The sequence below is a fragment of the Syzygium oleosum genome, unplaced genomic scaffold, assembly GCF_021117445.2.
Source record: "Syzygium oleosum isolate NSW1041296 unplaced genomic scaffold, Sole_v2.1 Sole_v2.37, whole genome shotgun sequence".
Lineage (NCBI taxonomy): Eukaryota > Viridiplantae > Streptophyta > Magnoliopsida > Myrtales > Myrtaceae > Syzygium > Syzygium oleosum.
The window spans coordinates 943188-960666 of NW_026607521.1; the positions used below are offsets into that span (position 1 = coordinate 943188).

Genomic DNA, 17479 nt, shown 5'->3' on the forward strand with positions numbered 1-17479 from the left:
CTTTTTTGACCGATATCAAACCTTTCCATTTTCGTGAAGTGATTCCAAATGTCGGATGTAAATTCCCGTTCCGCTTCCTTTGTTGTAGATATTTCAGCAGGAGGATGAAAACTTTCTTGCGTCGGGACGCGCTCCACATCGTGAAAAATGTTGATTTCATCATCTTGAAAATCTGCATATTCACGAGGATCAAAAGAATGATGGGATTCCGTCGCAATATTCTTACCTTTGCCAGTGGCACTCGACTTCCACTTGCCATTTTTCGAATGGATTGAGAGAATTGAGCGGATTAATTGGGAGAATTAAGAAAGAATTGCGTGGATTGAGAAAATTGAGAGAATTTTGAGAATTTGAGAGAATTTCGAGTATTGAGAAAATTTGAGACTGAGAGAAGAGAATTGGAGAGAATTTGAGAGAATTGTGTGTGTATTGTGAGAATTTGAGAGAATTTATAGGAAAAAATGGAAGAAAATTTAGAATTAAAAAAAAACATAACCGTTGCAAAATTGCAACGGTTATGTGTTTTTTTTTATTATCAAAATGCCCGTTGGGGCGTAGCCGTTGCCCCAACGGGCCGCAGCAAGCTGGCGCAGCAGGCTCGCACGTCTGCAGCCCCGCCGCAAATAAATCAAAAATTTTTTTTTTTTTTTTTTGTTGGGTTGTCCGTTGGCCCGTTCTCCTGCGGGTGCAGCGCTGCAGCAGGTGGCGCACTTGCAGTCGCGTGGCTGTAGCCCGCACCTGCCAGCAAGCTTTTTTTTTTTTTTTTTCTTGCTTTTCAGGAACCGAGCTAGGCAACCGTGATCCCGTTCCATGCCACGGGGTTCCGGTTCCGTCTGAACCGCGGGCCCGGTCAACGGGCCGGGCCCGGGTTTGACCGGGCCGGTTCGGTCCGGTTCCGGCCAAAACCGGCCCGTGGCCACCTCTGACATTGCTTAGAACACAATCAACATGGTTTTGCATTCAAAGATTTCCTTGATAAAAGAGGGTTGCCTGCAAATCTGTGAAGCCCGTAGACAGACAGATACATCTGATACCGTCAACTATGCACTCTCTTGGTTCTTGGAAGATCCCACTAAATGCGAGTCGAATCTCAATGGGTTATTCGAACACGAGATTATTTACATGGATTAATAAGAGTAGAAGCAGTCAAGTGTGTCGACGTAACCTGAGAACTTATCTTGTTCGCATTATCGAGAATTCAACGCACAAGAGATTATTTTTCTCGATAAAAGCATGCGTCAGTCAGACTCACGATAATGACATCGCGATCGTGTCGACTTTTTCCACCGGTACTTTTCAGGACAACAGTGCTACATGCTCCCTCGTCCTCGTCGCGATCCATATTAATCTCCGTCCCGCATATTGCTAACAAGAAGATTGTAATACTCCGGCTTATTTCCATGTCAATTTGAGATTTCTTAAGACACAAATAAAAATCTCACAACACACAAAAAAACGAAGAAAAGAAAAAAAAAAGTGTGCAAACAAGAATTCAAAATAGTGGGAAGGCATAAATACAAAATAAGGAATAAACACAAGCTTCCAAGAACAGAGACGGACCCTCCCAGGTCATTGCGCTAATCGCCCCCACCACAACCACGCCGGCCTTCGATTCAAAGGCGCCGGTCAAATCTCTCTCTCTATCACATGTCGCTGCTTGTCTGCAACTCCCATGGCGTCTAATCCTCAGCCCCCTTCAGGTTCGTTCCGATTCTTCGTCGCTATTGATCGATCGATCGGCGATCGCGTGCTTGTCCTGTCTTCTTCTTCTGGGAATCCTAGGTTTTCTTTTTTTTTTTCCCACGTTGTCCCCTCGACCGCGGAACGCCGCCGATGAATTTTTCGGGTTCTGTGTCGGCGATTTCGATTGCGCTCGTGATCGGGGGACGTGTTCCTTTCTTTTTTCGGTTTATGGCGAACGATTGGACCTCGCTAGCGTGTGTGCTGTTGCTTTTCGGTTCGCTGTCCGTTGAGCAAGTGGGATTCGGGGGTGTCTTCTCGATGAGTCTTTGGTCGGTGGTGGTGGGTTGACTTCCGTTTTCATTAGTTTTAAGAAAGTCGGATGCTTTGGGTTGACTTCCATTTGTTGGCTGGATACTTTCATCTGAATGCACAACTAGCTCGATTCAGTCTCTTTTTAAGGAATTGATTAAGGGATTGTCTTGCTTGATGAACTCATTAGAGAACTGCTTGGTAGTTGGTAGGTGATTTTGTGAAGAGAAGTTCGACTAGTTACATCATTCTGCTCTTTTCGCATTGGTACTTTTACAGCCCGATTTCCGGGGTCACTCTAGACAAATGAAAGATCTTTGTGATTTGTGGCTGGATGCTGTGACCCGCATGTGATGACCATGTTTTTGTGATACGTAAATACCTGTCTTGTTACGTTCTTTGGATGTTTCTCCGCCTGCATAGAAAAACTCTGTGCTGTCTGAGTTGAACAATGTTCTGCCGTTGCAGCTACTCCCCCGCCAAAACCATGGGAGAGAAGCGGTGCCTCTTCTGGTCCCGCACCTTTTAAACCGCCTTCCGCTGGCAGCACCAGTGATGTAGTTGAGGCTTCAGGAACTGCAAGTCCGGGAGAAATTGTTGCATCCACTGACAGGACTACCACTCCTAATAGGAATGCTGTGGGAAGGCCTGTTCCTACGCGGCCATGGGAGCAGCAGAGCTATGGGAATAATACCTATGGAGGTGACCGTTGATTTTGTTGCAGAAGATGATATCTTTACTACCATCTTTAATTGAAGCATATTTTTAAATTGCTTTTATCTGCAGGTTATGGTTCTAGTTTGAATTACGGTTCGGGTTATGGATCTGGAATGTATGGTGGAGTAGGTGGAATGTATGGCAGCAGTATGTATGGTAACTCCATGTATAGGGGAGGCTATGGAGGCCTTTATGGATCCTCTGGAATGTATGGTGGTGGAATGTATGGTGGTGGATTAGGAGGACCAATGGGCGGCTATGGGATGGGAATGGGTGGCCCTTATGGAGGTCAAGATCCAAACAATCCATATGGCGAGCCATCTTCTCCTCCAGGGTTTTGGATATCATTTTTACGGGTGGTAAGCAATGTTCTTGTGCTTTCCTCTTCCTTGTGAGGTTCATTTAAAGGATGTTGATTGGGCACCTATCTCCTGATTGCTTTGACTGTTTCGAACTTATACTTCTAAATGGAACTGAATAGAGGCTTTTGTTATTGATTGTTGTTGCGAGGAAAAAAGATTGATTGGTGAAGACACCATTCTCATTTTCATGTCCTGCTTTTATGAAACTTATCTACATTCACTTCTTCCCATCCTTGCTAATTTTGCAAATGCAGGTTTAAGAATTCTTGAGACTGTTAAAGCATACCACTTTTCTTGTATATGGGTTCATATAGGCCTTATATACATATTGTCTCCCTCCATCTAAGGCATAAGCTTTTGGATTGAATTTTATGACATGGTATCAGAGCTGGTTTCCATCTCAATTTTTTTGTGTGTGTGAGATTCCCCATTCATCAATTCCAAGTGCTGTTCTCAGTCTGGTTTGCACTTGAAAGGGGGTGTGAATGTATCCCATATCATTTGTGTACGCGTTCAAAAAGGCCTATAAATATGTTGTCTACCTTCACCTAAGGCTTAGGTTTTTTGGTTGGACCTCATAGTCGTATTTTTAGTTGGTTGAGATTAATCAAATTCTTAAATGCATAAACATTTGTAAGTCTGTTATGTGGTGCATTACCAGGAACCTTGTTATGTGATTCATTTAGTTGGTCAATTAGCTTTGACACATTTCAGTTCCCGGTTAAATATCAAATATGATGTCTTAGGACCATTTTTGGTTCCAAGTTTTCCACAATTGCGTGTCGTTACCTTGTTATTAGGTGAAACATTTTTCTTCTCTTAGATTGTGTCCTCAGAACGTGTTGAAGTAATTGCCTCAATCTTGATTTTTAAGGCAATGGATGAAGACATAGTTCTCTAGACCTATATTTAGAACTATAATTTAATGCGTTGTTGTACAAATTTATTTTATGGACAGCTCATTTTAGCTTTTCTCTAATGCCAGATGCAAGGAGTGGTAAACTTTTTTGGCCGCATTTCAATTCTTATTGACCAAAATACTCAAGCCTTCCACATGTTTATGACAGCGCTTCTTCAGGTAGTCTTTTATGTCCTGCGGCTTCTCTGTTAAATGTAATTGCAGAGTGATGTAATTATTGGGTTTTCAGTCTTTATCTATTAATAGCGTGAATTTATGATATTATGATTCAGCTACATAGACACTCTTTCACCTTAAACACCTGTTTCTCTCCCTGTCAAAGTTGACAATGCATAAAGTTTGTGTATCTCCCTGTGCGGAAATATGTACAAGCTCATACCCATTGCAATGGTATTGTCCTGTCCGTATTGAGTATTCTGGAGTAAATTTGAATTAGGAAACCGCATTGCTTAAACTCTGTCAGTTTGCTGTGCAAGTTTCTTTAGTGGACTGCAATATGTAATTTAACTGAAGTGAAGGGGGCCGTAGTGTTCATGGAGGGAAGGATAGATAGGTATTACTATACTGTTTGGTAAAAATTGGCTTGAAAGGAAAGTGCATTTGAAAAATAAATACATGATTAGGATCAAAGCTGAATCTGAGAGGGGAAAATTCGTTTTTTCCACTTCTTCACTTTTTAAAGATGATGGAAATTTGAGACATGATTGGTTTTACTTGATGTCATTATCTGTAACAGACCTTTAGCATGGTAAGAGCACTAGTACATTATGTTTTGTAACTTGTTTAGTACATTATGACTGTGAAAGCTTTTGTTAGGATTTTGTCTTCTTGTGATATTGTATTAATACTAAGCTCTCAGCAATCTGGTGTGTTACTGCAGCTTTTCGATCGATCTGGAATGTTATATGGTGAGCTTGCTAGATTTGTGTTGAGGTTGCTGGGGATCAGGACGAAGCCCAGGAAAGTCCACCCACCAGGCCCTGACGGACTTCCATTTCCTGGACCGGACAACCCTCATGCCGTTCGGGGCTACAGTGAGGAACCAAAGGCCACTCCGACTGGTTCTTGGGACAATGTTTGGGAAAATGATGCCTCTAGATAATGTTGGATCAGCTACTTTGCCTGAGTGCACACAGATTGGTCAAGAACGCAATTCCTGTGCGTGAGTGCGTGCGTGTGTGGATTTCTTGAGCGGACTGGATCTCTGTTGTGCTTTAGTGTAATTTGTTATTGTGCAGAAAGCACATATGATAAATAATAAAAGTTCGATGGCTTGGTTGAGAAATCTTGATTATAGTTGCAATAGCTACTGGAATGTGTTGAGTGAGAACTCATTCCTGTTAATTATGTTGCACCAGTGAATGTGTTGGAAACAGCAAATTAAAGGTTTATTTTGGGAGGGTTGGACTGGCAAGAATATAGACCATTGGGAAATGATTTTCGATGGCGGTTGTTCGCGTACTTTTATTATCAAATGGTCTTTTACAACTTGGAATTGTGTGGGGAAGAAAGATCAATGACCTATTCAACCAGGTCTTTCCCTATGCACTCTGTTTTATTATCAAATGGTCACTTTTATTATATAGGATGCTGAGCGTTCTCGCCCTAGTGAATAATTCTGTACGTGCCACCGGTAACAATGTTTTTCGCATTATGAACTGCCATGATCAAGTTAAACTCGTCTCTCACACACCTCAACCAGAAATAAATAAGACATCCACGCTTGACCAAAGACTTGGGCGCAACATTTGATCGAACCTGGGAAGCCACAAGGAGAGTTTATGTTCCGTGCTGAGTAAAACTCGGCAATTTCCGAGGCTTGTGCACTTCAGATGCGAGTCAGAACAACAAGGGAACTTTCCATGCCAAACTTAGAGATTGAACTCAGGGAATTGATCTATAGCCGGTGTTAGGAAGAACATCTCGCGGGAATTGAATATTGAGAAGGAGATTGGGAGATTCACCAACAGCTAGACTTTAAATTGGAGTTGCCGCATGTCTGTAAGGTTAGACTTATGAATTCTCCTGGGAAAAATGCTATTTAGTTACTAGAGAGCCTAGTCAACCAAAACACAGATTGAGAAGTACTATGGGTAAAATTAATGGAGTGCTCTTGTTTTTGCAAACCTACATTCCGTCTCTGAACAGAGAACCCTGTTCGCAGAGCTCCTTTTCTCTCGGCTCTTGGATAGGAGTAGATTACTTCCTTTCATCCACATCTCTCATTGGAGGGAGGGGACATCGTGCACAGCTCATGCCGAGGTCGGCTCGATATAGGTGAATATGTCCCATGCAGACAGGCTATGACTCTCACAATTCCTTTGCCCGTAAGAGTCATCATATTGCCAGCCAAATTGGTCATGTGAGTGCCGACAGAGTAGTTATGTCCACAACCAGGAGACCTATGCCTTCCAAGCCGAGTCAATATCCATCCGAATCATGGCATCAGGATGGCCAGCTGCTTTGAGATTACCATAGCATCCATTTCATCCATGAGGCAAGAGGCATGAGGCCGAGTTGGTCTTCTTTCCCTGGCCGAGCAAGTCAGCTTTTTGCGAGTCTTCTTATCTTTCCCCAGATAATTCCCCACGGAGGAAAAGTCTTCGACTCCCGCCATATGCAGCAATTAACTATGAAGCTTAATTCAAGCAAGATTCCAGAGCTTACTCGAGGAACGAAGATATGATCCCCTTCCCATTGAGAGTTGACCTCTTAAGGAATGCTTGTGCACTCCTTCAATCTTTCCATCACACTGCAAGAAAAAAAGGAAGAGTTTCGAGACAAAAGTACCAATCGGAAACAATAAACCGGACATCACAAAAAGAATAGACATGGCTTTGTTTTTTTAGCCTCGAGACATGATCCCTCGGAAGCTTGCTATTGACGACTAAGGTGGGCCTAATTCTATTTAATTGATTAGAACTAAGCCTAAGCTATTTATCTAAAAATGAGGCTAAGTCTAAATTGATTTTATTTCTTGAGAATTGAAATTTTATATTGAAACTAATCCTAATGATGATTAAACTAACTATTACAATAGTGAGACCGGATTTGACATTGGTCTTAAATTACTGTCTTTAAGAGCCTCGGCCCCCTCCTCCATGGACCGCTTCGAGTGGCCTCCGTTGATGGTGTCAATTTCCATTCATTTAACTTATTTGCATAACATGCACTCAATCATACAAAACAATCAACAATGTTCATCTAATCAAACATCGGAATAGCCTCGGGGTCGGCTTTTGACTTTCAGGCATTACGATTATCTCAATCTCCCATTGATTAAGACCGATTGATTAATGGTTAATGACGATCGGCCACCACTTGCTTTTACATGACAACAGTCGCATCAATTAACCCTTAATTTGGTTCTAATCGATTTCCAATAGGCCACCCATCGAGCATGCATCGTACATAACATTCATCCAGCAAACACATGCATTTAATTAAACATGCATTTAGGTAATTTGACCTTGATTCTTAATCAATCATACAAGATGAAGTGAACCATCGAAGGGTCACTTATTCAGTTTAATAACAAATTTGGACTAATTATGCTCAAACTCAGTCAACCCATCAAACGAAATCCAATTGAAATGATTCAAGCGTCAATAGAAAGCTTAGGATGTACAGTTCAAAGTTCATGAAAAACCACATGACCCAGTTCTAAACCGAAAAACCCGAAATTGAGCAAAAAATACCCGACAGTTTGGAATTGACCCGGTTTTGACCAGCGAGATTAAAAAAATATGGAAAAATAGTTTGAAAATTCAAAAGTCTGCCAAATTTAAAAGACATCTTTCTCATTCAGTTATTAACAACTTTCATGTTTTAAAATTTGACAAACAAGCCCTCGAACTGTAAGAAATTTGCATGTTTTCCCGGGGATGTCACTGAAAAACAGTTTTGTAGGCCAGGACCGACTTCTTCCCCCTAAAATTTTCTATTTGGTTCTCAAACTTTCCAAATCACTAAATAAGTCCCTAATGAACAACTTTTCAGTTTTGAGTGTTTGCAGAAAAGGACTCGAACTTCATCGAATTAGCAAAACAAAGTCGATGAGTGTAGGAACCAGAAAAACAAATTAGATACAAAATCTAATCGTCTTTTTGGTTGATGCATAATGCCAATCCAATGATTTAAAATTTTTATTTTTTTAAAACTTGCAGTGTTGGCTACAATTTTTAGGAAGAACACTTTTCGAAATTTTGAACTCAAAAGATTAGAAAAATCTAAGAACTGAGAAAGGTCAGATAGACTCGAAATTCCTGTTTAATCTATTTGTGATTCTTAGGTCTATAACATGAATTAGCATGTTAATTTCGACCATAATTAATCAATTTCATTCGTTAAAGAACTCATTCAACATATTAAGTGGTCAACACCACAACAATCAATTTATAAGTTTGTATAGCCAGCTAAAAGTATTCAACGCTGTATTCTGAATATTTAGTGTTTCATTCTCGAGATTTCTAGTGTAGAGTTCTTGTTGTCTTGTACTCGTGAGAAGATTAAGTGTACAGGCTTGATTGCAGCATTTAGTCCTGATAGTGCCATCTATCATCTGACAGGATTAGTACTCGCAGGATGTAACTTATCTTGGTGATTACTAGTACAATCCAGCCCAAATTGTGAAAGGATTCTTCACCATAGTTTCCTTATGAGGCGAGAACGCACGATAATGAGAATATAATAGGTACAAAAGTAATCCTTATAAATGTTCATAATGGAGAAAGAATATTTATAATATGTATACTGAAAGGATTCTTCACCATAGTTTCCTTACGAGGCGAGAACGCACGATAATGAGAATATAATAGGTACGAAAGTAATCCTTATAAATGTTCATAATGGAGAAAGAATATTTATAATATGTATACTGAAAGGATTCTTCACCATAGTTTCCTTACGAGGCGAGAACGCACGATAATGAGAATATAATAGGTACGAAAGTAATCCTTATAAATGTTCATAATGGAGAAAGAATATTTATAATATGTATACTGAAAGGATTCTTCACCATAGTTTCCTTACGAGGCGAGAACGCACGATAATGAGAATATAATAGGTACGAAAGTAATCCTTATAAATATTCATAATGGAGAAAGAATATTTATAATATATATACTGAAAGGATTCTTCACCATAGTTTCCTTACGAGGCGAGAACGCACGATAATGAGAATATAATAGGTACAAAATTAATCCTTATAAATGCTCATAATGGAGAGAGAATATTTATAATATATATACGTAAAGGATTCTTCACCGAATTTCACTAATTATCATAACACTTCACAGTAATGAAATCTTTAACGCAATTCACGATCGTCTTTGTCCTATCACTCTCCTTCATATCCTCTCTTCCACCAACGTACGCCACCCCTTTCAGGACGTACCATGTCCACATTGTCAACAACTTGCCCGGCGACTTCGCGCTGCTTTGCAAATCCGGTGATGATGATCTTGGGGCCCGGATCCTCCACCCAAATGAGGAGCAATTGATCCGTTTTAAGGTTAATATCTTTAGGACGACCCTCTTCTACTGCGCCGCCCGATGGGAGGAGCGATACAAGCAGTTCGACGCATTTAGGGCTCGTCGGGATGAGGACAGATGCGACAACGTGGATTGCTATTGGTCTGTGCGAGACAACGGGTTTCACTTCAGCAACGATAACACCACGTGGAGCCTCGAGTATACATGGGAATAACAATGCACCACATGTGTGATTGGAGATTGTTTTGATTGCACAAAATGACACGGAATAAAGTCAACTTGACTCGTATGTTTTCTATCGTTTGCAATTGCTTTGCATTGATGGCATTATCGTTGCGATTATCCATTTGCGGACTTCCTCATATCACAATGAAATCGAGGACTGAATTCACCCACAAGGATAATCAAAGACCGATTGACTTAGGTCAGATTAAATTCATCGAAAACCCATGGTTAAAACACTAAAAAGCCGCGGATACATTTTTACGTATTAATATTTCTTGGTGTCTCAAGTGTCTAAAAAAATCGACCATTCATCTTCATTTTTGTGGTCCTCAGTATCGATCGTGTTTTCTAGAATTGATAACTTTGACTACACTTAAAAATGCAAAAGAAAATTAGTTTAAATGTATCAAATACTAGTTTACAGCGTTAGAGCCAAACAAAAACCAAATGTCTCTAGTCACGCACCTCAAGCTATATTTTGGAAAGACAAAATAATGGAGAATCAAGAGATTTGTGGGACCACATCTCATCGTGTACATCAAATTAATAAGAACCGGTAACTTCTTCTCCCCTCTTTGTGTAATTAAACGAGTATAATAAACATTGGAATATATAACAATCAATTAGGCAATGTAAAATCAAGTGGGTCAAACCAAGTCTGGTTAATCAGGTTGACTTGGCTTGACCATGTCGATCCCGATTTGTCGTTTCGACCAAATTATGCCAAATTACCATGATTTTAGCAAAATTGATATAGAAATTGAGTTAATTTGACTTAATAAAATATGAATAGTGCTAATTGGCACTATTTATGAAGACCCTCTAAATTGGCGCTTAAAAATCGGCTTGAAATTGGCTTGAAATTTTAATGTGTTACGACCCCATGATCAAATGTCGAGAAGGAAATTAATCTAGAAAATGACTATAAATCAATGAATTTTGGAAATTGTTGATCGAGAGTTAAAATTCTCGATTTGACTAAAAAATCGATTCTCAATCATTTTTTTGTAAAATTTAAGAATTGAAAGTCTAATTAAGCTCATAAAGAATTAAATTTATGATTTTTCAATTTTTCGAAAAAAAATGTTGACCAAGAGTTGACTTAGGGGTTAACCAAAAAAGTCAACTCAAAAAACAATCTTGGATTATTGGGGAAATCAATGTCTAAGTTTAGACAGAATATAATGGAAGTTGAAAATTTTTGAAAAACAGTGAAATGACTTTTTGGCCAAGAAACAGGTCATGTCATGATTAGGGACTCCTAGTTTTATCCTAATCAAATTTGTCGGCTAAAATTCAAGTGTCAATAGCTATCTCTCTTTGAGAGGAATCTTTAAGAGGGAGCTCAAAGAAGTTCCTCTCAAAGACTAAATGATGCATGAATTTTTAATTGACTGACTCATTGAAAAGAAATGGCGTAAGAAATGACATTTGATTAGGGACGTACCTTGGTAAGGTACCTCGAACCTTTTCATCATTTGTACCGCATTTACGCATTCATGTTTTCCCTCTCTTCTCTCTTCTCTTTTGTGCCTGGTTTTTGAATGGATTTTTTTTTTTTATGATGATGAGACCAATATGGGTAATAGGAATACTTACCTACTGATAATGCTATAAAAGAAAGTTTGAAGGCTTTGACCACTTGGAGGGTGAAGCTCTAAGGCTACAAACCTGAACATACTTCGAAAGGCTATTTCGAATCACCGTATCCAAGCTACAAGTTGTGATCACTTGGATGGTGAGGGACCAAGGCTACGAACTTGCTACACTTTAAAATACCATTAAAATCACCATGTCCAAAACAATAGGTTGTGTCCTCTTGGGGGGCTGAAGCTCCAAGGCTCCAAACCTGCACATACTTAAAAAGGCTATTTGGAATCACTGTATCCAAGTTACGGGTTGTGATTAATTGGATGGTGAGGGACCACGGCTACAAACCTACTACACTTTAAAATACCATTAAAATCACCATGTTCAAAACTACAGGTTGCGTCCTCTTGGTGGGCGAGGCTCCAAGGTTACAAACATGCGTACTCTTGGGAAGACTATTAAAATCACCATATCCAAAACTGCATGCTGCGGTCACTTGCGGAGGGCGAGCCTCCAAGGCTACAAACCTATAAATGCTTTGAGATACCATTTAAAATAGAGTCATTCAAACTTACAGGTGGTTGTCACTTGGATGGTGAGGGTCCCAAGGCTACAAACAAGCGCATACTTTAAAGGACTATTAAATTCATCATATCCACAACTGCAGGCTGTGTCCACTGCCAACAAATCTCCTATATGAAATCACCAGTAAAAAGGTTCCGAGATTTCATAAGCAAATCAAACGAAAAATGTAATCGATCACGAAGACGTTGAATGTTATTCAAGAAATTGTTAACCAACTTTTTTGGTAAATGTCATCAGTTATCAAATTCCTTTGGAGGAGAATTTTCAACAAATTATCTTGGTTTACTCAAAGAGTTTGTTAAGATGCTAAATTGGAGGATCTTAATCATAAAGGTCTTCTCACAATTGCTCGCAAAAGGCTTTTGTTCTCATTTATTGATGTGGGAAGTCATTTTTGAACACTCAGGATATCTCATAACCTATGTCAAAGGCTTTTGGAAACATTCGCATTGAATACACTTCGATCAATCTAAAAGGTCTTTTAAGAGGACCGTGATGTTGGCTTCATCGTGAGCTTACACAAAGGATAATCGCGTTGAGGCCAAGAAAGAAATGTTTATCAGTTCATCTTCATTGGGTTTTCAAGTCAAGAATTTTGAAGATAAGATAAGAAACAATTGCTTCCACTCGTTCAAGTGGGAGCTTTCTTTGTGAAATCCTTGAATCCACTTGAACTATCTCGATCAGAAGAGACTTTCTAAGGGTTGTAATATAGGTCTGGTGAAAGGTTCAATAAGCTTGGAAAAGTCTTTTAGGGGCCTTAAAGTTTATGATTATCATGACATCATTACCGATGAATCAATTTTTTTTAAATCATCCAACTCATCTTGGAAGTCCGAAAATCCATTGGTTTGTCTTTCATTTGAAACTCCAGAGCTTCGCTCTTTTCTAAATGTCTTTGCATTTACATTGATTTTCTTTCCTCATAAGAACTTTATTTTTAATGTAACTTTTTGCTTTTTTTCTTGGCCATTGACATTACTTTTTCCAGACACGCTGCTCTTTCTTACCCCCTAGTTCCCATTTTCTTTTGACTTTTTAATTCTTTTGATTCTTTGGCCCTTTAAGGGCGTGAATGTTAAAATTTCTCTTCTCTGGCCCTATTTCTATTCCCTGGATGAGTTTCTGAGCAAAAAGTAGTGTTTGATAACAATACAAAATTTCCGTTCCCGAAATAAAAATTCGTTTAATAAGTTATTCTTGAATTTCTGGGCGGGCGATCGACACCGGTGGACGGGTGAGCAGGGGGCGGGTGGTCAGCAGATGGTGGTGGGCGGAGGCGGACAGCAGGCAAGCGACGGAGGACAACCAGTGAACGGCGGGAGCGGATGGCCAGTGAGTGGTAGCGGACGGCCGGTGGGCTGTGGACAGGCCGCAGCGAATGGACGGCGGCAGGCGAAGGAGGATAATGGGTAGGCAGCAGTGAGCGGCAGCAGCCGACTGATAGGCGGTGGGCAATGAGAGCAAGCAATAAAAAAGAGTTGTTATTTCTATTTCCGTTCTATAAATAAAAAAAAATAGAAAATTTTATTTTCTCATTTATGTTCCAAACCTATTTCTAGGTGAAAAATTTGTCCGGAAATGGAAAAATAAAATTATTTTACCAAACGGATTTATGTTCCAAACCTGTTCTCAAAAATAAAAAAATAAAAAAACAGGGAAACAGAATGGTTATCATTTGTGCTCTAGGACTCTGGAGACATTTTTCTCAAATTACCAATTCTTTTAAGAAATCACATGCCTTTCTCCTATTTAAGGAGATAATGACCGCTTGAGCTAAGAAATGAATATTTTGACTCAACTTGGCCAAGCAAAGAGAAATCATTGCTTGGGTAGTGCAATGAATGATTTTCTTCACTTTGGAATGCTTGAAACTTCCATGAAAATTCACATGAAGTTACCACAAAAAAGTTGATGAAAGTGAAGGTAATGAAATCTTTCTTAAACTTTTTCTCCGAATAAAACCTCTGGTACTTACCCCAATGTGGGGTGGTTCTTAACATGAATATTTGAAAATTCTCCTTATTCGAACTCAAAATGGCTAGTAAGGGATATCTTTAGTGTTTAGGAAAAGAGAAGGAGACACCTTTCGTCATTTCGATCCATGTATTCCTTGTGAATAAATTCTTTGTCCTAAAACACGGTTTCCTTTTCGATCCACTCAACTCTCAAAAATGTGTATAAGGGACATATTTAGGCATAGCTTGTCTTTTGTCATCCTAAGTACTCCCCGTTGGCATGCTTAACATTCTCTTTTTTAATTTCAAAATCACTTGTTTAAATTATCCTTCATTGGGACTTTTGATGCATGATGCATGTACCACTGCATGGATGAACAATTTTAGAATGTCAAACAAAACTCTTGAAGACAACGGTTTCAAAATTGTTTTAGACTCACTTTGAGTCTTGAACTTGGAATTATTTTTCAACCAAGGGTATCATTCAAGGATTTTGAAGAACAGGCTTCAAATGTTCATTTTGGATTCTGAACTTGGAAAAGCATTAAAAGTTTTCTTTTTCTTGAACAATTTTCTTTTGTTAAAATTTTATTCTTAATTGGAGTTTTTAGGATACTTACCTGCCCAGTGCCAGTGGGTCGACCCTGTAAAACTTAAAAGAGATTATGTTAATGAATATCTCCTGAGAATGACATATGACGTTACCATTACTCTTGTTCCCCAAGTTTTTGATGTTTTCCCTATCAAAAGAAAGGAAATTATGTCAGAAATGTGTTCAGGAACGGTGACTTGGAACTGATACAATTACCCTTCATTGAATCCATTGTTTGATTATTGCTTTAGCTTCTTCGAAGGCTAGTAAAAATGAATCGAATTCATGTTAGAAATGGAATGAAGAAAGATAAATTGAGAACGGATACTCAGTTACCCTTCTCCATTTTGTTGCTTGGGCTTTTCATTTGTAACTCCTCCATCGTCCATAAGATGATTTGCCCCTACATCTGCCAGGTACATGCTTCTTTTAAATCTCACCCCCGTGTTTGGTTGCATCGATGCCGCTTGCCCTAGCTAGATTTTTTAGTATGGTCGATGTTCCTCCATGTCCTCTTGTGATTTCTCGTTTGTTTTCCATTGCCACTTGTTTGGGTTTCTCTTCTTTTCACCTGTATGTAAAAAATGATATGTTAGTCTACAATTTGAATCAATTTGAGTTTAGGAATGAACTACCCCCCTTGATTATTAGAAATGAGACGTCATCTCTTTGACATGTCCATTATCTTCAATCATCTCGACTACTTGTGTCATCGACCATTTTCACCTATCTACAAGAGAAATGGATGAGCAAGTTAGTTCGTATGCGAGACGCTTTCATTGGAATGACTATGTTTACCGTCTTTGAAGCAGCATTCCTCGGGATCATTCTGCAAGAATGATTAGGTAAGAGAAATCAACATAGATGCGTGAATGTTTTGAAAATTATTTTTGAAAACAAAGATATTCACAAATACGTGATATGTCTCAACAGAAAACAATGTTTGAAAATGCTTTAAAACTTAGTCTTAATATCCTTGGACTTCCTCATTCGGCAAAAACTTTGAAACAAGGAAACGTGTGAAAGCCCAGTCCTCAAGGATCATCATAGGACTGGTTTGGGAATGCCCCATATGTCCTCAATAAAATGAATGCATGCTTTATTGAATATTAAAAGGATAATGCCGCATTACAACATAGACTACTGCAGACCAATGGCTCAAGCTCCGAATGTCATAGAGTTTTTAATACGAATAGAAAAAAGGAATTGAAATAACAAATAATTCCCAAGCAGGGGAAGGAAAACATGAAATGAAAGACTTTTCAAGCAAGAGCTTCTCTACGCCAAAGGGTGGATGGATGTGCTTCTAAGTGGCTTAGCAATATCGGTCACGATCATATGCACAGCTCCAAGGTGATTAAATCACATGTTTTCTTGCCCATTTGGCGGAGCATTTTCGAAAGATAACATCCTTTTATCAAGCAAATTTTAGACTTTGACCCTCAGGATCAAACAGTTGTCGGTCGGTGTCATGCCCATTTTCTTCCCATGTGATACTCATATGATTTGGACATATCAAATCCAATAAATGGTTTTTCTCTCGGAATTTCTTTGGCTACCATCCTCCTCTCGAGGATTGTCACAACCTCCCTGCTCGGGTAATTAAAATTTAGGTGTCAACAAGGATCATCGGCAATAACTCCGATAATGGTTTAGGTAGTGGAGAGAATTGGCTTCACGGTGCTCTTCTTTTCGGCTTGTAGTTCTGAGGTGCACCGGAAATCCATGCTATTTGACAAAGCCATATTATTTGCTAAAGAATGGACTAGTATAGTTTAATCAGAGTAGTCATAAAGTATATAAACGATTAATTCCTTATCTGTAGGATCATATAAAAAACCAAATTGATTCGACTCACAGAGCACAAATATCAATTTGACCAAAATTAAAATTTATGGATCATTGAACATTGATTAAGAGTTCAAGGACTAAATTTTGGTAGTGTCTCTTCTATTATTAATGCTAGAGAATATGAAATCGAGCTGTAAAAGAGATTGTACATCTTTATTGAATATTTAAAAATAATTCACTGGTTACAGTAGCTAATTGAAGTTTGTTGCATCATTTTTGCTATAAATCTTTGTGTCATTTGTTGTTCAATTTTGTAAAGCGATGCTTATGTCGATCTTAAACTGGGTCCTTTTCTTCTGGGGAAAGTACCAAAAATATATCTCATTGCGAACCAAATGACTACTTATTACCTCTATTTAGACGGATACCATTCACATACACTCTAAGCAAAACCGTACATTGAAAACACCACATTGCCCCTCCGTACAAATTCATTTTAGCATGTTGCTTAGGGTGTGGTGGTTTTTTTAATTTTTAGTTGATCTTTGAGTATTTTGGAGGTCAACGTTATATTTATGTATTGTCCCGGATAACTAATAAGAAGTTCTCAATCTATATTGATAAGTTTCTACAAATGACTTTTTTTGGCCAAGAAATGGGCCTTGTCGTGATTAGGATTTCCAAGTCTCGGGTTTTTATGTTTTTTGGACTTGTTGGTGAAAATTCAGGTGTCAACACGTGCACTAGTTTTATATCATCACATGAGTACTCACAGCTATAAAATAGCATAGACTCTCACTTGTATCAGTAAAACTTACGATCGGGTTTTAGAGGTCAAGCTTGTTGTATCCCTTTGCATTGGAAGTTTCTCGTGGCCACTTGCAACCTTTCAATATCTTGTAATCTTTCGATCATTTAATCATATTGTCACTTATATTTTTATTGTCCTTAGATATATCAATCATTCAGACATATTGTCATTTATATGCACAAAGGGCTCAGGGTTACGCGGAGGTGATTGGCGGCACAACTTCTATCGGAAATGGTGGCGGTACAATGTTGGTTGGGGTTGATAGTGGGAGCTCACCGCGCAGAGAGAGAGAGAGAACATCATGAACACCAAAACCAATTTTTTTTCCTTTTTTTTTCTTCCTTTCTGTTCTTTTCTTTTTTTTCCTTTATTCAATGTTTTTTTTTACCTTCGTCTTATTCCTCTCAGCCTCACCGAGGGCTGCCCAGAAACCTTCAATCTCCA

At 38.9% G+C, this 17479-nt stretch overlaps 2 protein-coding genes across 2 annotated transcripts in view; one reads left to right on the forward strand and one right to left on the reverse strand.

The window, feature by feature from the left end:
• The window catches only part of LOC115688623 (60S ribosomal protein L38), a 78154-nt gene extending 63200 nt beyond the window's left edge, over positions 1-14954 (reverse strand). The window contains exon 1 of the mRNA XM_056305427.1: positions 14947-14954. The gene's annotated coding sequence lies outside the window, so the exon portion shown is untranslated. The remainder of the gene's footprint in view (positions 1-14946) is intronic.
• On the forward strand, positions 1540-5389 carry LOC115688541 (peroxisomal membrane protein 13-like). The gene is made up of 5 exons (XM_056305426.1): positions 1540-1700; positions 2461-2694; positions 2779-3068; positions 4057-4149; positions 4871-5389. Exons 1-5 carry the CDS (start codon positions 1673-1675, stop codon positions 5090-5092), a joined length of 867 nt encoding a protein of 288 aa, XP_056161401.1. The 5' UTR covers positions 1540-1672; the 3' UTR covers positions 5093-5389.
• Positions 14955-17479: the final 2525 nt, after the last annotated feature.